Below are 26,858 nucleotides of genomic sequence, written 5' to 3' on the forward strand. Positions count from 1 at the left end.
CAGAAAAGCCATTAAAATCAATGGGACCAATTCAGTCATGACTAAATAAAATTAAGCTTTCTTTATTTCGAAGCTATTAAATATGACTAAGACTATATACAGCGTATGATCTACTTATCTGTTCCAAACTGGAATTAAAGGCACCCTCGTGCACACATCATCATCTTATTTAGTAGTCTTCTAAAATACTTTCCAGTAGATATTAAGCTTGTTAGTCAAAGACTAGCATAATTAATATTTTAGTGTAATATCCAATAGTACATGTCCATGGAATATTGTTATATTTTCACATGTGCTGTACAGCAGATATTTCTCTGTATTGCTGTTTTAATATGCTCTTCGTGTGGAAAATAATAGAACTGTCTTTGCAAAAACGTATTTAGAACAACAGCTTCACAGCAGTACTACTAATTCTTAGTAGATTTAAATGAGGTTTGAGCAGATCAAATTGGATCAAACGACAGTCTAAGATATGTAAAACACCAGGAATTCAAAATATTTTGAGTTCAAAATAGTCTAAGGTCAAAACAATAACTTCAGCTTCAAAATAATTGTCTCAGAAGTTTCAAAATCTTGAAATTGAAAAACTGTGCACTCTCTTACATAACATCCATCTAATTCTGTCCCAGCACTGAAAACCAGAAGCTAAAGGGGAAACCATTAAGCAGGATATAAATGAAATCCAGTTCATTGCCTAGCAACTAGCATTAAGATGCAGACTCCCTTTGATACTGGAGATAATAATAGCTTTCACTGAAAGTAAAAATTGATAGCTGTATCCTCCGTAAATTCCTTATGACCACTCTTAAATTTGTGGCACTGAATTCCATAGATTATAATCTAAATCAGAGGTATGGAACCCCTTATGATTTGTGGACTTCAACTCCCAGCATTCCTGAGCCAGCCATGTTGGCTTAGGAATTCTGTGAGTTGAAGTCCAGATGTGTTGAAGTTCACAGGAGTTGAAGTCCATGGGTGGGGTGGCCATAGCTCTCCACCCTGATCTAAATGAACAATGATTGATTGATTGATTGATTGATTGATTGATTGATTGATTGATTGATTGATTGACTGGCTGACTGACTGACTGACTGACTATGCAGAATCTTCCATTAGTTATCTTCCTTGAAAAATTCTGGATTATGTTGGAATGTGAAAAGTCCTGATCTATTTTTCCCTTACCAAGTTTATATGACTCGATTACATCTCCTTTACCTTGTGTTTTTCTATTTAGGAAAAAAAATGGCTCCTATCCTGTATTCTTATCAGTTTTGCAATTTCCTTTTTGAAGTGTGGCAATCAGACATCCCCATTTTTTTAAGGGCAGTCACACCCTAGATTTCCATAAATACTTATAATGTTGATAGATCAAGATTAAGAAGATGGCAGGAAGGAGATAAGACCAGTGGTGGGATTCAAAATTTTTTACTACTAGTTCTGTGGGCGTGCCTTGGTGGCAAGGGAAGGATACTACAATTTCCCCATTCCCTCCCTACCCCACTAACCTGCTTTCCAGTTCCATTCTCCTGTTCAGGGCAACAAAAGAAGATTAGCTGGGAGGCTGGGAGGCAAGGGGGCGGGGCCAGCCTATTTGCCCGTTCTCCAAACTACTCAAAATTTCCACTACAGTTCTCCAGAACTGGTCAGAACTGGCTGAATACCATCTCCGATAAGAACTGTCAAATCTTAAATGGATTTGGTGCTTGTTAGATCTGGGCAACGAGAGACAGACTGCGGACACGAAGTGACTTAACAGCTCTTTATTAGTAGTAGTAGTGATCCAGCTTACTCTGTGGTCGGAGGGTTCCCCTTTTATAGGGATCGGGTACGCCCCTCGACCAATCAGAACGATACCTGTTTCCCGCTGTAGCAGCGGACCAGAGGGGAGACTTGCCAGGATATATGCTAATATCTAACAGTGCTGGGTTTCTTTAAGACCTGAACTGAACAAGTTCCATGGGCATCCTCACAACAAGCATATATATTGGGGTGAGAATTAAAGATATATTGCAGGAAGGGATCAAGGCAATTTAGCGAACCTTTCCTATCCCAACAGAGATAGGGTCCCAACAGGCCAATCCTTCTTCTAGACATATTAATAAATGTTCTCTTCTGTTTGTTCTGTAGTGTAATGTTATACTCATTAATATTTATCTTTATACTCTATAGCACTCTGTAGTAGGTTGATCTGAACTAATTACATCAGAAGTGTGCAGTATTAATAAATTGACCACAATCGTGTTAAGTTCTCTTCTTCTAAAAATGTCGCAATCATCCGAACGTGCTTGTTCTAAAAAGGCGACATCCTGACTCATTCAATAAATACAATTAAAATCAATTAACTAAGTGTTGTAATATGAAATAGAGAATAAATTAAATAGGTGAAAGAGAGAAAGAAAATAAAAAGCCAATAGATTGTCTTGCTAGCTGCTCAGGACCATTTCTACTCCCCATTCAGCATCATTTGCTATCCTGACAATGTGTGTAGAAGTAATCTGAAATACAGCTGCACGTTTACAGATGTGTAAGTAATCTTCAGAGTGTGTCTATGTGTAGAAGATGCTTATTTTCTCTCTATAATCCATTGCATTTTCTTCATTAAAAAAAATAACCTTTACAGTCCTGGTGCATTTATTTTATGATTGCCTTTAGTCCAATTTGCTGAATGTTTGCACTACTGAATTTTCCATGAGTACTAACTTCCTCTTTAAGAACTAGACATGCAAAGCAGGAGGGGGGCTGTTTGCAGGGGAGATGTCCACGCACCAGAGAGTTATGTAGAAAAAACACTAATAGGTTATAAATCTTTGAAATAAACCCTCAACTGCCCTGCCATCACACGAAGAACCTTGTGCTAAATTTCTATTCTCTGTGCAGGTGTACCTCCTCTAATCTCTTTAGACGTGCAATGCAAGCCATAGCATCTTTAGGTGCAGCAGGATGTCCATAGGACAATTTTTTTCCCTTCATTAACCAAAACTGCTCATCAGAAAGTCCTTTTTGCCCAGCTAAAACAGTTTAAGTCAAGACAAATGCCCCTGTTGTGGTTGGGCAATGCATTTTTGAGTTGTTACCCAAAGAAAAACCACTTTTACTCAATTTTCGGTAATTTACCCAGGTTTGAAAAACACTGTCATAGAAGAATTTGAAATCCAGCTTCTGTACCCATGTGAATAGGAGATTGTTGTAGGTTGGATGACCTGCCCAGAAATGTGAATGAGACAAGGACTTAGGCTCCTCCTTAAGGCAGTGATCTCCAAATTTTTTGGCCAATAGCCACTTCATGGATGTGGTGAACATCTCATGGGCATGTTGAAAAAAGGCTACCATAACAAGTCCATTGACCAGAAGGTAAACTATTAAGGTTGCTACCTTCCTTCCTCTCTGCCTCTTTCACTCCAAAATACTATCAATACTTCCACCTTACTATTTTCTTAGACAAGGATGGGGCACTTCAAAAAGAAAACACTTTACTGCAGCCAAGGAGCCTTTATATGTACTAAGAATAACAGGGGCTATATCTTTCAGTACAAAAGATGATACACCTGCCACTTTGCATTATGCTACCCATCCTTGCTTCCTGGCCTTTAAAAAAGATGTATTTTGTTTAAATTAGATGAGTTATAGAGACTGGCAGACCCCAAAGGAAGTGTTTGTGGACATTCTGGTTCCCGTTGCAATCTCAAAGCTCAGATGTAGTATATGTGGTGTCTTATATGTGAATCCAGTCCACTTGGATTTAGTCCACAAGCCATGGTTAAGCAAATAGTTGGTAAATGTGCTACCTCAACAAATCCAAAAGATTGAGTCTAGAAGGTAGGTAGGTAGGTAGGTAGGTAGGTAGGTAGGTAGGTAGGTAGGTAGATTCATTAGTTCATTCATTCATTCATTCATTCATTCATTCATTCATTCATTCATTCATTCTGTGCCATCAAGTTATTTTTACTCCTAGCAACCACATAAGTAGATAGAAGATACACAGAATTATTATACAGAGACTTCTAAAAGTTCAAGCTATGAACAGATTGTCAATGCAAATGCCCCATCTTAGTATTTACATCAGTATCAACAGGATAACTTCATGACACATTTTTCATCACTGGAACTATTGGTTCCTCCAACCTCCACTCTGTGTATGTTCATGGAAGGCAATATTGTTGTCCCAAGTGCTTCATTGAAAAAATATAAATTACAGAATGTATATAACCTTCTCTTCTTCCTTTTTTTCCAGTCTGGGATGCATGACTGTGCCAGAATAGTGGAAAAATTAAATATAGATGGAGTTCGGTTTTTGGTAAGTTATTTTAAATGTTTCCATTTTTAAAATGTAGATCATGCATATGTAGAATAGTTGTACAAATATGTATAAAATGGGCAATGTTTCTGCACTTTGCATCTAATAAGACAATATGACACAGCCAAAACATTTTATTTATTTATTTATTTATTTCTTAGATTTTTAGACCGCCCCTCTCCCAAAAAGGGACTCGGGGCGGTGTACAGTCAATACAAATAAAACCAGTCATAATAATAAAATACATTTAAAATACATTTGAAGGGGGAGATAGGCTGTACTAAGAAATAAATATATTCTAATCCTAAAAACATCACTATTAAAACCCCAAACCCAATTAAAATGAATAAATCCCCGGGAGGTAAAACTAAGAAAGTGCCAGGCCAGCTGATTGAAATAGGTGAGTCTTTAACTTTTGCCGGAAGGAACGGAGGTCGGTGGTAGTTCGAATGTCCGGGGGGAGGTCATTCCAGAGGGTTGGGCCCATCACAGAGAAGGATCTACTCCTAGGTGTCGCCCGCTGGCATTGCCTAGCAGACGGCACCAGGAGGAGCCCCTCCCTGTGTGAGCGGATAGGTCGCAGGGACGTGTGTGGTAGGATGCGATCCTGCAGATAACTAGGTCCTATGCCATGGAGCGCTTTAAAGATGGTAATCAATACCTTGAAACGCACCCGAAAGGCCACAGGTAGCCAGTGCAGCTCGCGCAGGAGAGGTGTTACGTGGGAGTAACGAGTACTTCCCATAATAACCCGCGCGGCTGCGTTCTGAACTAGCTGCAGTCTCCGGATGCGTCCCAAGGGAAGCCCCATGTAGAGGGCATTGCAGTAGTCCAGGCGAGACGTCACCAGCGCATGAGTGACCGTGCGCAGGGCACTCCGGTCCAGTAGGGGGCGCAATTGGCGCACCAGGCGAACCTGGTGGAATGCCCCCCTTGCCACGGCTGCCACATGGTCCTCCATTGACAGCCGGGCATCGAGGAGGACGCCCAAATTGCGCGCCCGCTCCACGGGGGACAGCTGTTCGCCCCCTATGGCCAGCGATGGAGTCAGCTGGCTGAACCGAGGTGCCGGTACCCACAGCCACTCAGTCTTGGAGGGGTTGAGTTTGAATCTGTTGTCCCCCATTTCATGAGAGCAATATAAACCAAAGTTATCAAATAACTTTTTTAAGCTTAAGCTAGGAAGGTGTCATCTAGAAATTGCTGATACAACTTTCAACAGCATGTCCAGGTGCAAGAACAGCTGGGAGTTATCATGGGAGTCACCAGCCAACATCTGGAAGCTACAGATTTCTGAAGTCTTTGACTATAACTGCACATTTGTGGAGATAAGAGTCAACTTTCATATAGTTATCCATACTCATATTAATTTTTATATGGCTAGATTAATTGATCCTATGTTGATCTTAAATTGAACAGCTAGAGATTAGATATCTGATGATTATAGATAGTCCTAAATTTACGACCACACTTGAGCCCAAAATATATGTTGTTAAGTGAGAAATTTGTTAAGTGAGTTTTGCCCCATTTTACGACTTTTCTCGTCACATTTGTTAACTGAATCTGCACTTCTTAAACCCCATTTTGGGGCCAGCCAGAAGTGGCATTTGCCAGTTCTCCAAACTGTTCAAAATTTCCGCTACTGGTTGTCCAGAACCTGTCAGAACCTGCTGGATTTCACCCCTGCCTGTATCCCTAACAGACAAGCAAATTTATCTGTAGCGGAGGGTGTTTTTTTTAATTAAACATTCTATCTTCTGAAGCAGAAATCTGTCATTTGAAGTGGAACATAAAATGGATCTGATTTACATCAATCTGCGCATCCATAATGCTGATCCTAATTGGAGAAGGCTCATTTAGATTATTTGTTTTTTATCTTCCTTCTAGTAGTTTTAAGATGAGTCTTATTTTCCACCCCCATTTATTAAAGCCTCTCTTAAAATCAGTTCCGAGAGAGTTTTGCACGACCCGATCTTTCTTATTTGCAGCCTGGAGCTAATTTGACAGGCTGTCAAGCTTATTCTCTTTTTGAATAGGGGGGAAAAAACTAGAGAATGCTCTTATATGAATCTAAAATGATTCCCAAAGGCAACAAGAATCAAGATGCCAAAAAAGAGTTGTTTTCAAAATTCTGTAATGAACTTACTCGTCAAGTGTGGGACTGAAATAAAACCAGGAAATAGTGAAGGCAATAAAGCTAGATGCGTTTGGGGTCTGCAGAAAATGGGGGTTCCTGGATTCCCTCCTGACCCATGTTTTTACAGTAAAACAACAACAACATAATCACTCTATATCAGAGGATTCATTCTTAAAGAAGGAAAGAAGGTCTCAAGTTCATGGTGACCAACTTCAAACAAAGAGTTTTCAGAGTTTTCTTTAACAAGATTTATTGAAAAGGAATGGAATAAGGTTGTAGAAATCTCAAAAACTGGACTCCTTTCACTTTAAGTAGTATATTTATCTCTTAGCTTCTTAAAGCAGAGACTGTTTTCATTTTTAACAGCTTCTCTGTGAACCTTGAAGAGGTCATTCTGCTCAGGAATGTGCAGGTAGTTAAGACATGAATTCTGAAGTCATAAACACACAACTACTAAGTCTGTGAATGATAGAGAAGCCACTGTGGCTGCTACACCACTTCCTTTCCGGCTACTGCTTCCAAATTAGCCATTGCTTAAATTAGTAGCAACATTGGTTGAAGAGATGAGGGGAAACCCTTATACAACTCTGGTCAGTTGTTGAGGTGATAGTAATAAAAAAGAAAAGAAAAACTCCTCTCAGAACAAGAAAAAAAATGAAGGCACCCATGAAAGCAATGCAGACCAATTATGATCAGTGAGGTGTAAAATATTACAGTAAAGGGTTTTTGGAAAGAGAGAAAAGAAAGAAAAAGGGTATCAGGAGAAATGTATAGCTGGCAGGACACTATCTGTTCTCAGGTGTACAACACAAAGTACAGATTATTCTAATGGAAATCAAGAATGTGTGGTCATAAATTATCCATGACATTCTTCATTGAAACAGTTGTCAAAAACTTTAGAAACATACATAAATTTATGAGAAGCTATTATTTGTGTTGCAGCTTTGTTCTATTTTCTTATTTTTATTGATTTTTCCTTTCCTTTGTTCTGTTTAAATAAAGGGGAGGGAGGGAGGGAAGGAGGGAAGGAAGGAGAGAGAAAGAAAGAAAAAGGAAAAAGGGAGGGAGGGAGGAAAGAAAGAAAGAAAGAAAGAAAGAAAGAAAGAAAGAAAGAAAGAAAGAAAGAAAGAAAGAAAGAAAAGAGCTGAATTCTGAATTATTCTTAGGAGCTTCTAGAACTAAGTTTACAAAGAGGAGGAAAAAATCGAAGTGACTTTTTTTCTGTCTTCTGACTTATATTGGCAAATGGGGTTAAAACATTCGATGAATCAATGGGTAAGGGATTCCCACCCCACTATCTTCTGCCATAAAAAGGAGGAAATACAAAACATAAAGAAGCCCTGTGTTTAATTATTGCCTTGCTGCCAGTAAGGGTATAATAGATATATATGAGTTGTCAAGCTGTTCCTTCAGTGCGCCTTCTAAATAAAATAAAAAAGTATTCAGCATCAATAATACTTCTACCCTAGAAGGAAGCTAAGCTGTTAATGCTTGCTGGATGTTAGTGGTGTCAACTGTGGCCTCATTAATGAAGTCTAAACAGGGCAGTTGCTGCTGAAGAAAAAAGAAAGTTTGTATGATTCTAAGTTGTTTCAGTACAAGCTTATAGATGATTGGTGAATGGCTAGCATTCATCTAAGCCTTATTCTTTTATCTGAAAGATTTCCAGATTATTTGAAGCATTATTATCCATTATGGAATTTTTTTTATAAAGCATTCAGGCAAAAAAATGTCATCTCTTACAAATCCTCCCCCCCCTCTTTTTCCCCCCCTAAGAAAGTCATAGAGGAAACTAACAAGCAAAGTCAGTAACAAGTGCTTCAGCAAGCTTTTGAAAGAACAGAGCACAAAAAGATATATTATAAAGCTGGGATGAACTTTCTTTCATAGCTGAAGATATTTGTGCTCCTCGGCAATCGCTAGTTAAAGACACGAAAGTATACAGCGCAAAAGGATAAAAATAGAAGGCTTATTTATTACCAATTGGTAGACAAAGAGGGTGAGTCATTGATATGCATGCATCCTCTGTGACTAAAGCTATTACTAAACTGTAATAATCAGGGCAAGGAAGAAAAGCAGTGATGATGTTACCTATATGAAACGTCTGCAAAAAAACAGCCAAGCTCAGAGGGATCTAGAACAGGGGTGTCAGAGTCGATTTCATTGAGGGCTGCATCAGGGTTGTGTTTGACCTCGAAGGGCCAGGTGGGCTGGGGCATGGCAAGGAGGGGATGGCCATGTCGGGCGTGACATGGGTCTCATTTCGGCAGCACCTGTGGTGGCCAAGTGCTAAGGCAGGACTTCCCTAAGACCCTCCCTCACTCTCGTTATAATCTTCCTTCCTTCCTCCCTTTTCTTCTTTTTCCTTCCCTCTTTATTCTCCTTTCTTCTTCCTTCCCCTCTTTCCTTATTTTTCCTTCCTTGCACTCTTCCCATCTTTTCTTCGTTTTCTTTGTCTTTCCTCTTTCCCTTTCTCCTTGCCTGTCCCTTTCTGCATGCTCAAATGCAAAAGGGGAAACATTTCTCCTTTTGTTTTGTCTTTAGTTTGTTTTGCTAGCCCTCTGCCACCAAAAACTGAACTGTTTTCGCTGGCAGAGGGCTGCAAGAGGCCATCACGGCCGAAAATGGGGCTGGAGCTCCATTTCACCAGCAGAAGCACCACAGGCTGGTCTTTTGCTGTTTCCAGGCTGGCCCGAGAGGTCAGATCTAAGCACTCCGCAGGCCAGATCCAGCCTATGGGCATTGAGTTTGACACCCCTGGTCTAGGACAACTCAGCACTGCCAGCTCACTTGTTTATCTGCCCTTGCCCACCCAGCTCTCCCTCCAGCTGCCCAAAACAGGTTTTCCCTGCAGCAAATTGGCTGTGTTGAGTTGTCCTGCGACAACTTGGCAGACATGACTTGGCGGTGGTGAGCTGGCTATGCTGAGTTGGCCACAACAAATTATCCCATCCTGAACTCAGAGAGCATCAAGGACCCCTCAAGAAAAGATATTGGTTGAGTAATATGTCAACCAATATACCAGGATAACCAATCAGATAGCCAGGCGTTTTGAACTCCGACAATCCTCTATCATTTTCTGAAGTTAAAGGGAACTGAAATGCAAGATACCTAAGGAGTCACCAGATAGATTACCTAAACCCAAACTATTGACAGATATCTATAAATTTTTCAACAAAATATAGTTTACAAGTTGTAAGGGATGGATGGATGCCAGTTATCTTTCCAACATTTGACGGAGCTTTTATATAGATACACATTTGAAGGAGGAGATGGAAATATATTGATATACAGTAGGTATACACACAAACTATGCATATTGCTCTAAATAACCAGAGGGCTTGGCAATATACATTTTAATACAGAAGGAAAATGAGGAGAGGCATATTCAATTTGCTTAGGTATTTCTGATATGGGTCTGTTTTATTTGGTTGCTGCTTCTTTGTTTTAGCTTGCTAGTCATTCACCATTATTCCAATTAAAAATAACAAAATAAGTAAGAGAACCTAGGAAAAGCTCAAACCAAAAGCCATCAACCTTACCAAGGTTGCTGCTATGGACCGGCGGCAGCCTATGGAGCTGGCAGCAGAGTCGGACAGTGAGGAGGTTGGGGAGGAACATGGGCCAATCCTGGACTCTGGGGAAGGCTTGGACGAGGGCTCTGCATCAGAGGCAGAGAGGGGCCAGGGCTATCTGGGAGTTATGTGCTGCCTCCGGAGCCTCCAGAGTCTTACATCAGCGAGGTAGAGGAACAGGGGAGCCTGCAGAGCTGCCAGAAGGCAAGAACAGTTAAGACAAAAGAGGCAACTTGGGTGTAAGGCTTGGAGATGATTGGCCCCTCTCATAAGACATAAAGGAAGAGCAAAGGGATGTGAGCCTTTGCAGGAAGCAACTTTGTTTGTTCTGGTTGGTTTAAATTCTGAAGCTCCGTTTTGACTCTGTGCTCAGTTTGGCCTTGAAAAGCTAATTGGCAATTACGTCTTTGGCAGCTTTTCAAAGGAGATAAAGGTTACCAGCCTTATCCTGAAAGACTGTGGCAGACTTCTGTTGGACTCTTTACAAACGATTTGGGACTTATTAAGGGCTGTGAATGAGCATAATTCACAGCCGTTAAAATAAAAAGAGGGTTTGGGGGGACTAAGCATGTGATTTTTTACTGTCTCAGGAAGCCTATATCAAAACAGTTGCCTAGTTCTGAACACTTGCTTGACGTGGACTTGGAAAAGTGACTCTTTGTATACAAAGGCGACCAATGAGTTGAATTAATGAACATTTGCTGCTTTGGAATACTACTTTTTCTGGGGTATCAATTGTTGATATAATTGTGGTGCCAGTCTCTGAACCTGGAAAAGATAGTGGACATTGCCAAAATATTGCAGCATATACATATTTTTGTGGTATCAAAGAAATAATTTGTATCTCCCTTATTAAACCAAGATGCAACTAGAAAAGGGATCGAGGGTGATAGGTAGGCCCTGCCCTACATGTAGTCATTGGCAAAGGAGGACCAAGAAACATACATTCAATTTCCAAGCTTCTGCAATAAACCTGTCTAGTTAGGTTCTGTGAGAACTTTGTTTTTATGATTTTAAGGCACCATGAGGATTTTGACAATAGCTGGCTGACAGGTTTGATCTCTTCCCTCATCTTGGGAAGGTACCTTTCCCTTCATTCTCATACTAGATAGGTCACCAAAGCAAAGCTTGGCCTTTTGGGGAAAGGACATGATTGCCTCAAAGTTGTGGCTTGCTGGTAGAGTATTAAGATAATCGATTACCATATTTTTTGGAGTATAAGATGCATCTTTTTCCCCCTAAAAGAACGTGGAAATGTTGGTGCATCATACACCAGATACAGCCATTTTTGCCTCCCAAAGCCCTGCCCCGGCATCCCATTTTTGCAAAAAACAGGTGAAAAATGTGCCGTTTTTCTTGCAAAAACTGAGGTGTTTTTGCCTTCCCCCAGCTCACAGAAGCACTCTGCAGGCTTCAGCAGTGCTGGGGGAAGGCAAAACCTCCCCTGTTTTTGCAAAAAATGGCCCATTTTCCTCCTGGTTTTCGCAAAAACGGGGGCTTTTTTGCCTTCCCCAAGCCGTGCTGAAGCCTGCAGAGTACTGCTGGGGGCTGGGGAAGACAAAAACTTTTTTTCTTACTAACCTCTTCGAAATCTTGGTGCGTCTTATACACCAGTGCGTCTTATAGTCCAAAAACTACGGTAGACAACAGGGCAATATAAATGTTAATACAGAAGGAATATGGGGAGAGGCATATTCAACTTGCTTAGGTCTGATATGGCTCATCTACTGCTCTGTTTTATTTGATTGCAGAATCAGCCCTGCCCATTGAGATATGGTGCAGCAAGGATAGGAAAAGATAGAGAAAGGTGTTGGCACAAAGACATTTCTAACCTTTACAGAACAGGTTTCTACCACCTCTACTTAAAATAGGCCAACACCAGTTAGTGTTATCCAGGCAGACGTGCAATCTTTGTCGAAAGACATCATCCTTTCCCAATCATGAAGAATTTAAGACTAACATTTAGCTCCAGAGTGCTGTCTTGAGCCCATATTTGGAATGCTAAGAGTTGAAAGGCCCATTTGCAGTAACAGGACCAGCACAGAAATGTAATGTTCCGTTAGCACAAGAGAGAGCTACATGCACGCCAGTAGCTTGCCAAGTTAGAGAAGCTGAGAGTTGATGAAGCAATTGAAGCTCAAAGCGGTGCCAGTTTTACCTTCCCAAAAGAGTTCTGACAAGTACCCAGAGTTTAATGAATTTTGTTTATGTTCATTGCCTACTCATGTCAGTAGGCATTAGAGCCCACCATACTTTTCAACTTCCCTCTCGGTATCTTTCCAATATGGGCATGAAATGTTAACAATGGATGTCATCTGCCACCACAGGAAAACTAGTGAAGCTGTAAAACATTTAGCACCATTTGATTCAAACTGCTGCATCCAAGTAAGTTCTCCATAGGGCCCCTATATATGAGATCCATTGTTTCCCAGGTTCAATGCACAGAAGAGGTTCCACGTTTTCTTAATACCCTCTATCCCATTAGCAAAGCTTGGCCTATCTCAGATTTGCTTTTCCGAATATGATAGGCAGCATGTAAATTAAATAAATAAATAAGTCCAAGATCTTCTTCCTGGTCAATCACAATCACCCCAAATCACATTTGTAGATAGTGGATCAGAGGTGGGTTCGTACCGGTTCAAACCAGTTCCGCCGAACCAGTAGTAACTTGGCGGCCAGGGTCACTGGAACCGGCAGTGACCCAGACTTGCCACACCCCCAAAATGGGTCTCTCAGTGGCACCATCAGTGGCACCATCTTGTTTTTGCCTTCATTTTTGTTGCATTGCGCATGTGCCACGGATCCCTGAGCAAACCGGCAGTAGCGGCAGCCGGAACCTACTCCTGTATTGGATGATAGCATTTTCCCCACATTTGATTCAGCCTTCCATCCTTCCACGGTCGGTAAAATGAGGACCCAGTTTGTTGGGGGCAATATGCTGACTCTGTAAACCGCTTAGAGAGGGCTGTAAAAGCAATAGGAAGCAGTATATAAGTCTAAACATTATTGGGTTTTTTTAATGCTCATAGCTATTTTGCCACTCAAGCCAAGATGCATGTTACCCAAAGACAGAAAATCCCTTGATTTCTGGCAGTAAAAAATAAAATTAAATGGATTTTTGCCACAACCCTAAACCAGTAAACCCACTGAATGTTGCTGCCTGAAGCACAATCAGGTTCTCCACTAGAAAAAGTTCTAAACATGCTTCCACATACAGACGCAGTTTCTCCTTATACCTGTTATGCCACCACTAAAAGTAGGGCATCTATTGGGGTGGCATAGATGACCTTAAGGGCATTACAACAGCCCAAGAGGTCGGGGGTTTCCTGCTTGCTGTTGTCATATGACTTAGACCAGGGGTATCAAATTCACGGCCGCTGGGCCCAATGCATCATGTTCTGGCCACGCCATTTTAGCAAAGGGGGGGAGTCATGATACATCATGTAATGTGACGCCACGAGTTTGACACCCCTAATTTAAACCCACCCTGTTTGTGCAGGGGACCAAAACTATACGGTTATTTGCATTCCTATTGCTAAAATATTCCTGACACTTCAACTGAAATTAAACATTTCAGAACCAAGTTCTGGTTTATCATAGGATGAGATGTGAGCTTCAGAATAAACACAAAAAATATAAGCAACTCCCATTTAACATTAAATATGGATTAAAAGAGCCGCAGCCTTTGATGTCCCGTTCTTTTATTCTGAAAGTTTATAGCTATGAATTTCTTGGGAGATAGAACAGGCTTTTATGCGGCTCAGAGGAATACACTAAGTCATGCTATCCTCATTTTCTTTATTATATAGCAATTACCCACTATTAAGCCATCATCCAATAGAAAGACTCTGACAGATCTCCACAAAATAATGTACATGGCCAAGATCATGGTTTTCCCAGCTGTAATATATGGCTGTAAAGAACTGGAGAAAAGTGGGTCCCTTTGGACTTTAATGCTGAAAAATATTGTTGAGAATATTTTTGGATCAGAAAGTAACTGACTGCTCACACTGAAAGTGCTAATAGAGAAATTGAAGCTTAAATATTACGGGCATAAAATGTAAAGGTCAGAGCCATTGAAGAAGACGTTGATGCTTAGAAAACTTGAAGGCAACTAGAAAAGAGGCTGACAGAAGGCAAACTGGCTAGATACTATCAGTGATTTAAACATCAGCAGTATCTTAGACAAAAAAGAGAAAGAGTTATTGGCAGACAGGTCTGGCAAAATAAAATTCCATTGAGTCAGGAAAAATCAGAAGCAACTGAACAACAGTGAGTCAAACTTAATCAAAGATTTTTAACAGAGGCTGGAGAGATTTTTTTTTACTGCTTACATAAACTTTTTTTCTCACATATTCCAAAATAAATCTCTCAAGCATTGATTTCAGTGGGATCAAGCATAGTTTAATCAAATATTGGCCACTGAAACAAGGAAGTACATCCATAAAACCCGTGGAAGCATTTGATTCATAGTATGCAAAAGTCAGTTCATGGGAGCATCTCTTTAGCCAGATCAGGGGTGTCAAACTCGTGGTCGTCACGTGACATATTGTGACTTTTTTTTTCTCCCTTCACTAGACTGGGCATGGGGGTGGCCAGTGCATGACGCATCCAGCCTGCAGGCCCACAAGTTTGACACCCGTGATCTAGATAGAGGCTCCAGCTACAACTAAAGCAGCTGGAAAACAGAAAACTATCATGTGGATACTGATGTATGCATTGAGCTCTGTACTAGAGTGTTGTGTTGTTGTTGTTGTTGTTGTTTGCACAGTCCTGTTTCATCTTTTTCTTTTCTTTGGGTTTGGGGGAAGAGGGAATTCAGAGAATTTTATTCATGTATTAACCTCCCCAAGAAAAGTTCCCAAAAGTTTTGTTAGATATATATAGCCAGCTGGGAGACTTGGACAAGTTCCTCACCATCAGTTCTAGAAAGAGGTCAGAATAACCACTTCTGAAATCTTGCCAAGAAAATTGCAAGGACTAGTTTGGGTAGTCACAGAAGTCAAGACTGACTCAATGCAACAAAAGTTAAAAATACTACAGCTGCAGTTACGGTAGGTCCCACCGAATGCCAGGGGATTTCTTTCTGGTATAGGAATACATGGTAAAATCACCTACCTGCAAAAAGCAAGGATAATGATTGGATTCACCATTGGGTTAAGCCAGTGATGGCGAACCTTTTTGTCCTCTTGTGTCGAAGTTGTGCCACACTCACAATGCCATACCTGCCACACTCACAATGCAATGCGCTCCACCCACCTGCGCATTTGTGTCGAAATTGTGCCACACTCACAATGCCATACCTGCCACACTCACAATGCAATGCGCTCCACCTACCTGCGCATTTTGTCAAAATTGTGCCACACTCACAATGCCATACCTGCCACACTCACAATGCAATGCACTCCACCCACCCGCAGGTGGGTAGCTTTTGCCCTCCCCAAGCTCTGGAGGCTTTCCTCGAGCCTCCAGGAGGGCAAAAATGGGCTTCCCTGGGCTCCGAAGGCCCTCCCTGAAACCTCCTGGTGCCAAAAATGGAGCAGGAGGGAGGGCGCCCCCCCCCCAATGCCCCACACACATATGCGCACACGCATCTCCTGCAGATTTGAAAATCAGCTGACCGCCAGGAGGCACGCACCCATGTGCGGTGGAGCCGCGCAGGGCGATTGGCTTGCATGCCTGCAGAGAGGGCTCTGCTTGCCACCTGTAGGACGCGTGCCATAGGTTTCCCATCACAGGGCTAAGCCATTGTATATATTTTTATTGTAAACTGCGCATTCACAATTCTGACTTGCACATTATACTGCTCAAACCCAGCCATTCTGCTTTGAAAATTGTATTGCGTGGCTTTGAATGTGTGAGTTCTATCAATGATGGTTTTACTCAATAACGTATGGTTGTACCCATTTTTGTTCATCACTCTAATGCAGTGTTTCTCAAACTTGGCGACTTTAAGTCCTGTGGACTTCAACTCCCAGAATCCCCCAGCCAGCATAGCTGGCTGGGGAATTCTGGGAGTTGAAGTCCACAGGACTTAAAGTCGCCAAGTTTGAGAAACACTGCTCTAACGGAACAAAGTCATTCTGTTAGGTACTAAGACATTAGCAAACAAGGGTAAGAAAGGTTTTGTTTTTGCAAGCACAAAAGAAAGCAAATGAGTATGTGAGTTGACTTGGCCCAGACCAGGAGAGAGAAGTCAATTAAAGTCTGTTGTTACCGCATTCATTCCAAACGTTAGTTCCCCTGCCCACGCATACCATGATACGCAAATGTCTTGAAGATCTATATATTTAATTGACAGTTTATCACATTCTTAGAGCCACACAAAACATGTTTGATCCATCCAAACGCCATTAAAAATTCTTCCCAGCCATAAGGGGAAAGGAAAGTTATTCAATATGCCTCACAGAGAAATACTAACCACAGAACATTTGAGATTTACCTCCATCAAAATGAATGCGTTCTGTCATCTCTTAAATTACACCATCTGCTGTGAATAAGATTGAAGCCAAACAAGCAGACGCACATTTACACAGGAGCCAGAAATATGTGAGAAATCTGCACAAACTCTCATTCCCAATTAGCATCAACCTTCAATTGTCATGAACTTAAAAGGGAGAGCATTGAAATGGTTGAGATTGTTATCTACAGCCTCCAAAAGGGGACAAGTATTCCTTTAAGGGAATAATTTGGGAATCATTTCTAAAGATTCCACAAAACTTTTTTTTTTATCCACAGGAAGTCCTTAAAGGCACAGCAGCTCTCATGGGCTGGCACTAGGAACTTCTAAACTCTAGCAATCTGTCCATTGTCAGCATTCCCTATAGAGGAATAAAAGCTAGCTGGAATTCTGAATGAACTGGAGGAGGCTACTGAAGTATTCATCAGCTGTTCCATATTTTAAAAGCTCATCATGAAGGCACTCAAAGGAAACCAAAGACAATATGCAAATGTTTCTGCTTTTACCTGCTAGCCTGGTTGAGCTATCAAAATTTAACTTTATATCACGTAATTCTAAGGCGAATAGAACTTTGGGGGTAAATTTAAAAAGTATGCTACGAACAGAAGTAAACATTTTAGATAGGTAGGTAGATAGATAGATAGATAGATGGATGGATGGATGGATGGATGGATGGATGGATGGATGGAGACAGACAGACAGACAGACAGACAGACAGACAGACAGACAGACAGAGAGAGCAGGCCATGGCAGAAAACTTCAACTCTTTCATTAATTTTAAACTGCTGAAAGGGAAGAAATATTACATCGCGATATAATTTACATCATTCCTTAGATCCCTACCTCCTTTGACAGGATAGAAACATGCAAGAGAGGTCAGAAAAATCAAGATCGTGGGCAGAAGAGTATATAATCAGGACCCTTACAAGTGTCACATTAAGAAGGGGGCACTGTTTCCATTGCACCTTCCTAAAAGCCTCAGTGCAGCCATCAATCACAGTCACCATCTTGATTTTCTTGCATTCACCTGAAGATTCCTTTGGAAAGACGTTATAAATAGAAATAAACAACACCTAGTAAATTTGTGAAATGTCGGCTCACTGGGCCCTAACAATGTGACCTCAGAAAAGAGATGCATTTGTGAATGTTCTTTGTGCAAAGAGTCCACAAGTCAATTTTCTTCTGTTTGTCTGAAACAGAAAGGGAAGCCATTCCTTGAACTTTGCAGTGAAGCATTTGAACAGATTGTTAGATACTTGTTCTAACTACAGTGGTTTCCACCCAGTTCCTCTGTTCTGGTGGGAACAGAGGTTTAATCCTATTGGTCGAAGGGTCTCACAGCTCCCTATAGAAGGGCTGCTGTCAGACTCAACCTTCGCTGGATTGTTCTCACTTCTTGTACTTAATAAAAAGCTGTTGTTACCGTTAAGACTATGTGTGCTTATCCATTACCCAATCTAACACAGATTTTTGTTTTTTAAATTTCCCAAGTCAGCATCTGTGAAACAAGAATTGAGAGACGAGAGGGTTGTCCTTTAGAAGAACTCCAAAAAAAAAAAAGAACAGTAAATCTGCATTAACTTAATTTTATTATAACTGCCCCCTGTGCTCATTTGGAGTTCATTTCAAAAAAATGGTTTTCTACTTCCTGATTTGAGAAGTTCTGCCAGTAAAGAAGTATGTCTTTTTACGGCTCTTCTGAGAGTTAACAACTTAATTGCACAAGAAAAGCTGACATTTGTAGTTAAGCTCTAAGGAGAAGGAAAGTCTCTATCTGAAGGGATGAGATCATTAGTGATGGCGAGGAGCCACTAATGAAAAACCAAAAAAACTATTCTGGCAAGTAATGCTTAGTAATATTTAGTAAGCCATTAAGCAGTTTGGTAACAGAATTGCTTTAATTAAAATTGATTGAAATCCCCTAGTTAACATTGTGTTTGGATTCTTCTTGCTTAAAGGGGATTGGATCCCTACTGACAAATTTCCTAATAAAAAACTAAATAGTCACAGTATAGCTCTATATTGCTCAGCCTTGGGAGAAGAAAGGAAGGAAGGAAGGAAGGAAGGAAGGAAGGCAGGCAGGCAGGCAGGAAGGAAGGAAGGAAGGAAGGAAGGAAGGAAGGAAGGGAATGAATGAATGAATGAATGAATGAATGAATGAATGTTGGCTGAGGAATTTGGGAATTGATATCTGCAATGCTAGCTAGGGAATTGTGGAAGTTGAAGTCCACACAACTTCAAACTAGCAAGGTTGAGAAATACTCCTCTAGCTTGAAAATCCATGTTAGGTTTTCTAGTCTCTGCAAAATTTCAGTGCTGTTGAAGGAAGATAAGACCAACAGACCATCTGCACTGCAGATCACACACATTCCCCCAGTATCCTGAAATAAAAGCAAGATATATTGAGTTGAAATATATTGTCTTAGTAATCAATGTGGTAATTGGTAATAGCCTATGTCCGTGATGGCGAACCTATGGCACGCGTGCCACAAGTGGCACGCGGAGCCATTTATCAGGGCACGCGAGGCGCTGCCCTGTCAGCTGGCCAGCACGCATGAGCACACTGGCCAGCTGAGTTCACCTTTTTAAAAGCTATTTTTCGCCTTCCCCAGGCTCCAGAGGCTTTATAGGAGCCTGGGGAGGGCGAAAAGAGCCTCCCCCGCCCCCCTGGAGGCTTCAGGGACCGTCCCTGAAGCCTTCGGAACGCTTAAAACCACCCTCCGAGCAAACCGGAAGTGACTTCCGGGTTGCTCGGAGGGTGGTTTTAAGCGTTCCGAAGGCTTCAGGGACCGTCCGAGGCTTCCCTGATGCCTTCGGAGCGCTTAAAACGACCCTCCGAGCAACCCGGTTTGCTTGGAGGGTGGTTTTAAGCGTTCCGAAGGCTTCAGGGACCATCCGACGCTTCCCTGATGCCTTCGGAGCGCTTAAAACGACCCTCCAAGCAACCTGGAAGTCACTTCCGGTTTGCTCGGAGGGTGGTTTTAAGCACTCCGAAGGCTTCAGGGAAGCCTCTGGACAGTCCCTGAAGCCTCCGGAGGGCCTCTGGGGGGTCGGGGGAGGCTCTTTTCGCCCTCCCCAGGCTCCTATAAAGCCCCTGGAGCATGGGGAGGGCAAAAAAAACATGAAAAAATGGGGGGGTTGCGCGTTTTGCGCGCATGCACACTGGGGGGTCGCGCATTGCATCATGAGTGCGGCACGCCCGCACTCGACCCCCCTGCGCTCCCCCCACTTGTGGCACGCGAGCCAAAAAAGGTTCGCCATCACTGGCCTATGTAATATCAGCTGGGACTCATTCAATTAAATCCATTCTTTCTCCTCCTGCTATGATTAAGAAAAAAGTTTAATGAAAAGTTTAAATAATATATTACTTAAATAAGATTTTCTTATCTTATGGGAAGCTTGTGCCTTCCCAGTTGTCTGGGAAATTCATGATATAAGTCAGTTCATGCTCTGCTGCATATATGCATTTAGCACTTATTCCATCTATACAGTGCTAAAAATAGAAATGGGTGATAAAATGTATTCTTTAACTTCCTACACAATGTTGAAAACAAACAACTTTAAAGAGTAGCTCTTGAAAAGTATACAGATGTATATATATATATATATATATATATATATATATATATATATATATATATATATATATATATATATATATATATATATATATATATATATATATATCTACGAAAACATGTGTGTGAGTGTGTACCAGTATATACGTACACACACGTGTACATATGTATACTACACATACATGTGTGTACTTATGTATACGTATGTGTGTGTACATATATACCTTTCTCTCCAAGCTAGGAAGCAGGCAATGGCAAACCATTTCTGAAAAATCTTGCCAAAAAACTACTTGCCCCGAGGCTTGTCAAGGTAGTGTCCAAGAATCAGTCACAATTGAACAGAAGAAAAAAATAACCAGTTTGGGAGAGCACAATTGCAAACGGTATTCCTAGATTAGAGACTCTCTTGGGGAGGGGGGGGTGTCATTATTTAGTTTTTCCACCCCAGAATTTACATGCTGAAAATACCCCACACATATTGGCTAGGTTCATACCTAACAAGACAGGAATTTAAATAATAATTAGTTGAACCAGCTGTGGAAACCTGATCCATACCTGCTGTAATAGAATGCCACAATGGCTATCTTAACATTTCATATCAGGAACAAAGTGTCTACTGTATGACTTGTATTATGCTTGAATGAGGGCCCTATCTCAGTCGGCCTTACTTTAGTCCTGTCATGCTTTAATTTAATCCCTACATTGCTTTCATTATTCATGGATTGTCCAATGGTTACTGTTTGGAATGAGTCCATCGTTGTAATCACATTTAAAAGTCAAATAAATGTTGCCAAGATAATCAAAGAGCATTAGAACAGACCCTCCAGTGTGCATACAGTATTGTTTATCTTTCATTAATTCAGTCATTCTTTACTAGTGTTTTAATCCAAATCTATTCCTCAATCAAGTGATGAGACAGAATGACTTATTGTTTATAAAGTATAATAGTATCAAGGTTTTTTTTTTATCAGTAATGCATTCAGATTTTTCAGTTTCTGTAACAACAACGATGGTTTGGGAAAACTGTAATCATAATGACACAATGCTGAAAGGCTGAATACCTAAAATAACTCTTATTCAATTATAAATTAACTTGTTTAATGTTATTTAGTTGAATGTTTTAGGTTCTACATTTACTGGTTTTATTTTACTCCAGCTGAAATTCAGATGTGTTTTTGATTAATCAGGAATGTCATGACATCAATCAACTAAGGCAGGTATGTCAAACTCGCATCATCACAAATGCCATGTGACATATCCTCTTTTCCTCTTTGCTAAACTGGACATGGGCGTGGCCAGTGCATGATGCATCTGGCCTGTGGGCTACGGGTTTGACAGCCCTGCACTAAGGAGTGAGCCATATTAAACTTGGTATTTTTTACTGTATGTCTGAGTAGTTATGTTTAGGATTGCAGTGCCAATCATTTTAACTCTTTCTTTTACCATTAAAATATCTGTGCATTCATTTGAGCTAAAATCCAAAGCTCATTCAACTCAATGCTTTTATTTATATACTTATTTATTAAATGCATATGCCTTCCAACTCTTTAATTCTTTAACAGAGATATTGCCAAATCTTTACCATTACCATTCATTTTCTGGTAATTTAAATGACACAAGTTTTTTTTAAAAAAAACCTTTGTATACAGTACATCTGCTCTGAAAATACAACCCTGGAATCTTGCTGTAGAAGCAATGCTAGCTGGCAACATCTGGGAAAAACCTGTCTTAAAAATTGTCTGAAATGGTATAGAATTTCCTGCCTGAGCAGCAGGTTGGACTAGAAGACTTTCGAAGTCCCTCCCAACTCTGTTATTTTGCTAAAAACAAAAATGACAGTAAATCTAACAGTCAAGTTAGATTATCCCTTTTGCTATGGAGAATAAATGTTTAAATTGAAGGAACTGCATTAAGGAAGAAACTCCCTTTTGCTATGGAGAATAAATGTTTAAATTGAAGGAACTGCATTAAGCTCATGAAAAATTGCAGCTATATTTATTTCATTATTTATCTATTTTTAAAACTTATGGGACGCCCATCTTACATCACGGTAACTCTGGGCATCTATAACAGGCAGAACTTTTTTGGGGGGTGGCAAACGGGGAATAGGGGTAATTGCCATGGACCCCCATCAAACGGGGAATAGGGGTAATTGCCATGGACACCCCATCAAAAATAGGGTTCAGATTTGAATGAGTTTGAGTTTTATTATTAAATTTATATACCGCTCCCCTCTCCCCGCAGGGACTCGGGGCGGTGAATGATCAGATGGTGTGGTACTTTATGTCGACCCATGTTCTTTAGCTGTTCCCTTCATCTGGCAACTCTGCGCATGCACACACTAGGAACAGGCTCCAGCTGTTCGTCTGCCTCACTGATGTCTGACTCTGAAGGCAGCTGATAACTGGCATACGGCTCTGCCCCCCCCCCCCCTCTGCCTCTGACACAGAGCTCTCATCAGAGCCTTCTCCAGACTCCAGGACTGGCCCATGTTCCTCCCCAACCTCCTCACTGTCCGAATCTGCTGCCAGCTCTGCTGGCCGCTAGTAGACCGCCCACACTGTTTTCAGTGCCACTATAATTTTGAAGTGCCACTATAAGTTTGTCATTAAACAAACTACTGTAATTCGAGACTACTTGTATCTCAAAGCTTAAATCATAGACTGCTGTTGTGGTAGAAAAATGGAGATGGAAAGACTCCAAATACTACCTTGAGCTCCTTGAAGCAAGCATACTTACCAAATAAATAAATAGGACCTGTTTGACTTTCTTGATCCAATTAATTGCAATAGCAGTAGCACTTAGACTTATATACCGCTTCACAGTGCTTTTACAGCCCTCTCTAAGCAGTTAAGAGAGTCTGCATATTGCCCCCAACAATCTAGCTCCCCATTTTACTAACCTCAGGATAGAAGGCTGAGTCAATCTTGAGCCTAGTGGGATTTGAACTGCCAAACTGCAGGCAGCTGGCAGTCAGCAGAATTAGCCTGCAGTACTGCATTCTAACCACTACACTACCGTAGCTCATTAATGTAGAATTTGACTGAAATTCCGTGTTTTTATATTGCTCTTTTGTGTGGAATATCATTTTATTGAGCCACTAATTTCCTTCTTATTTTCACACAAATGCAGAAGAATAAAGAGAAACAGCTGCTTGGGCCAGCAAGGGAGCATTTCTGCACAGCTCCCAGGCCCTTGGCTAGAAGATCAATTAAAACATAGAGATTTGCTTGCTCTTTCTGCCTCAGCTCTTGAGTGTCCACATATTCGTTAATGATGTGTAAGGAAAGGTCATCATGAGATGACAGGACTTCCAGATGTAAACAAGGGAGTGACTTCGCTCAAGTTTGCCCTTCACTCCCATTGTGGGAAATTAAACTTTGCTTTGAAGGTGGCACTTGGCTCATCTCAATTTGATTGCTAAGGGAGTGCATGAGAGGAAGAGTTTATGTACGGCACGACGATTGCAGAAGGTTATTGATGGAAGTTCTAGTGTGGAAAACAGAACTTGAAGAAAAATTATCGGATAGTTGGAAGAGTCGTCCCCCCCCCCCCCCCCCCATGATCTGGAGCCATGTCTGGTAATGTCCTAAAGAGCAATGAAGGACAGATGCAAAAACTTTCTTTGAAAAAGTAGTAACTTCTGGGTAATCTATCTACTCTTCCTCCTCCTCCACCACTCATGTAGAACAAAATTGAAAAAACAGTTCCAGAGATTACAGGAAGGGAGGGGAGGCATCCACCACCACTCTAAAGAGACAAACATATCATATTTCAAGGCAGGAGCAGGTTTCAAAATTAAGTTCTGTAGTTATCATCTCTATACTAATCTTCATTTTCTATCTGTAAAGTGGGAATAACCACTATTTGTTAAAACCAGGCAAAGATCTATTGCAAAAGCAAAAGCAAATAAATCTTGTACATCACTTTTATATCATGTGTTAGCATATCTGTTTCATTCTAAAGAAGATATGAGCTGAGTATTTTCAACACTTCTATTTTGCCATGAACAGCTGCCTTTCAGCCATTTCCTGTTGGGTGAACCACAAAGATCTCTGGTACAGATGCAAATATATCAACACTTTTTAATCTTTTAATTTACTACTGCCCGGTTTCTATCAGATTCAATCCAGTAAATGTATGCAAACAGAAGATTCGCAATGTAAATGTTCCGTTTTTAGACTATTCTAGGTCAGATTGCATAATATAATTTTACAATTCTTCTCCCCACTATTGAATTTCCTTCGTTAAAAAAAATCTTCTTAGAGTTTATTTTATATTTCCATTTTGTAGGGTTCCATTTTCTCTCTTTTTCATTAAGGAATCAAAATAAATGTCTGTCTTTTTGTACAGAAATTACAAATATTTCTTATACAATATTACATAATGGTAATACCTCACTGTGATAAAATAACTTCCATATGTTGTTGTTTTAATGAAAAACAAAAACCTGATGCATCAATTTATCTTAATTTGAAGATGTTGAAACCTGAGGCACTCTAGCTGCCAATTTTCCTGTTAGTTTCTTCTCTGAATAATATTGTCCATTTATATCTAATTTATTACATTTGTCCACCTTTCTTTCTGTCAGAGGTGAAACTGGTTTGCTGACCTCAATAGTTCTATCTCTTTATACAGTTAGTAACTTTGTCTAGTGAGAGGGGATCCATATACATTTAATAAATAAAAATAAATAAATATGTCACACTGCAACTTTGTTTGCAATAAGCTGAATTTAAAAAAAGATAGAGTGACAATTCACAATTATAACTTACAATATTCCAGTAAAATCAAGTAATTTAGGCTGAAGACCACAAAAGAAAGCACATAGGAAATTAGTTAAGTGCAATCAAGACATGTCTATGGAGATTCTCAGTCTTCCAGGTCATAATTGTCCCAAAGGTACAAAGAAGTCCAGTTGCCTCTTGAAATAGCCCTTTTGCCATCAAGATATCCCCAACCCAGTGGTGGGTTTGTACCGGTTTTACTACCGGTTAGCTCATACGCGCATGCCCTCGGTCGTGTGTGCACGCAACACTTCTATGCATGCCTCTCGTTGCCGCCACTACCAGTTCGGCCAAACCGGGCCAAACCAGGAGCAATCCACCTCTGCTCCAACCCCCTTCTCTACCACTGCATGGCTGAAAGCCCACTATCTCAACCTGACACCAACCATAATCCACAGTTCTATAAAACCTCCAAGGACATTCAGTTTTCCTTCAACCTTTAATCCAAAGAATGTAATGTTTTTCACATCTTCTGCTTCTCTCTATCAGTGGTGTATCAATAGCTAGGGGATAGTCTACCCTGGATGCAGGCAATAAGAGGATGCTACTGAAGACCACAAGCCTTCTTTCAGAGTTGGTTTAATGTCAGCATTCCAAGTCATGCACCCATGGAAAGCAAAACTCTGAGGCAGGTAGATTCCTCAAAGAACAGTTTATTGGATACATCATATTGGCACAACTGGTGAAAACCACCCCTGAAAGTTCTTGCAGTTTTCATCCAATTAAAAAGTGAAAGTTTCCCTTCCCCCCAAGTCATCAGTCACATGGTCTAATAGAGGTACCGGCCAGTTGCTTTTGTTACTCCACTCCTCCTCTCCCCAGCCACCTGTTGGAATGGCCTTGGTTCCCACAGGAAAACTTTTTTGTTTTTACTATAAACCCCCAGCTATCTAGTTCCCCCCCTCCCTGTCCCTTCTTCTTCCTTGTGGCAACCCTGAAGCCTCCAAGATGGCCTCAGCCAGGCTGCTTCAGGATTGACACCTAGTAGAGTCAGGCTGTTTCTTTCCATACAGTGATCAGCTCTTTGGTGGTAGGCACAGTGCAGGCACAATGATGGATGTCTTTCTTAGTCTCGATTCTCAGCAACTAACAGTTCCAGTGTTTGGGGAAGATTTTTTTTTCAGGCTTGCCGTTTCTTCTTCCTAGGTTTAAGAGAGAGGGACTGTCCCAAGGTCACCCAACTAACTTCATGCCCACGGCTCAACTAGAATTTGCCACCTCCTGGTTTCTAGTTTAATGTCTTAAGCACTACACCAACCTGGTTCTTGATGGTGAAGGAGGGAGGTGGATATTAAACAATGATCCATTCCAAATGTTAAATATGCTAGGTGTGCAACTGCTCTCAATCTTACCTACTATTTCGTTGTTGTTTTTTTCATCCATTCTTGTCAAATAACCCAAATGTATGACTTTCTCCTTGCTGATTGTTGCCTCAAGGGAATAATGAGTCTTTATTTTGCCTAGGAACAATTGATTATTTATTTCTATAGTCCATGGTACCCTTAGGAACTGGCTCCAAATTCATAATTTGAAGGCATCTATCTTCTTTCTCTCATTTTCTCTCAGTATCTAGCTTCCACAACGCTCCATTACCAAAGAAAAAAGCATTGCTTTAGTTATTCTGGTTGTTGTTGTCATACAAATGCCCTATTATCTTGTCAAGTTTTGTGATCTTGCTATCCTTCCTAGGATTCATTGCCTTTTTACTTCTTCAGTTCTTCTTCAATTTTATTTCTCCCCTAAACAACAACAAAAACAAGCATCAAGTATTGCCAATTTTTGGCATCAATTGTGAGTTCACTCAACAAGCTGATTAGCATTATCTTCATGAACTTTATGATCTATTATTCTTTTTTAATATCTAACATTAGCTCCAATGTTTTCTTTTCCATTTTTTACTTTTGGAAGGAGCTCCTGTAAGCTAACAAAGGGGTTTTGTTTGCATTTCTCAAGTTGTGTTTCAGCTTCTCTTTCCAACATTGGCTTAAATCATGTCATCCTTGTAAGATATTTGCCCTAATAAGACA

The 26,858-nt window shown here is 40.7% G+C and overlaps 2 protein-coding genes across 4 annotated transcripts in view; one reads left to right on the plus strand and one right to left on the minus strand.

Annotated features, from left to right (window-relative positions):
* Positions 1 to 16,579, minus strand: part of DNTT (DNA nucleotidylexotransferase) — a 297,641-nt gene extending 281,062 nt beyond the window's left edge. For 2 of the 3 annotated variants that reach the window (XM_081954005.1, XM_081954004.1), the window contains exon 1: positions 16,449 to 16,577. The gene's annotated coding sequence lies outside the window, so the exon portion shown is untranslated. Of the gene's footprint in view, positions 1 to 16,448 lie in introns of all 3 variants that reach the window. The other variant, XM_081954006.1, reaches the window with a different exon arrangement.
* The window catches only part of BLNK (B cell linker), a 128,700-nt gene that overhangs the window by 1,765 nt on the left and 100,077 nt on the right, over positions 1 to 26,858 (plus strand). Inside the window, exon 2 of the mRNA XM_081954003.1 lies at positions 4,232 to 4,294. Within this exon, the coding sequence (XP_081810129.1) occupies positions 4,232 to 4,294 (63 nt within the window). The remainder of the gene's footprint in view (positions 1 to 4,231; positions 4,295 to 26,858) is intronic.

Source organism: Natrix helvetica (assembly GCF_964273705.1).
Source record: "Natrix helvetica genome assembly, chromosome: 5".
NCBI lineage: Eukaryota > Metazoa > Chordata > Lepidosauria > Squamata > Natricidae > Natrix > Natrix helvetica.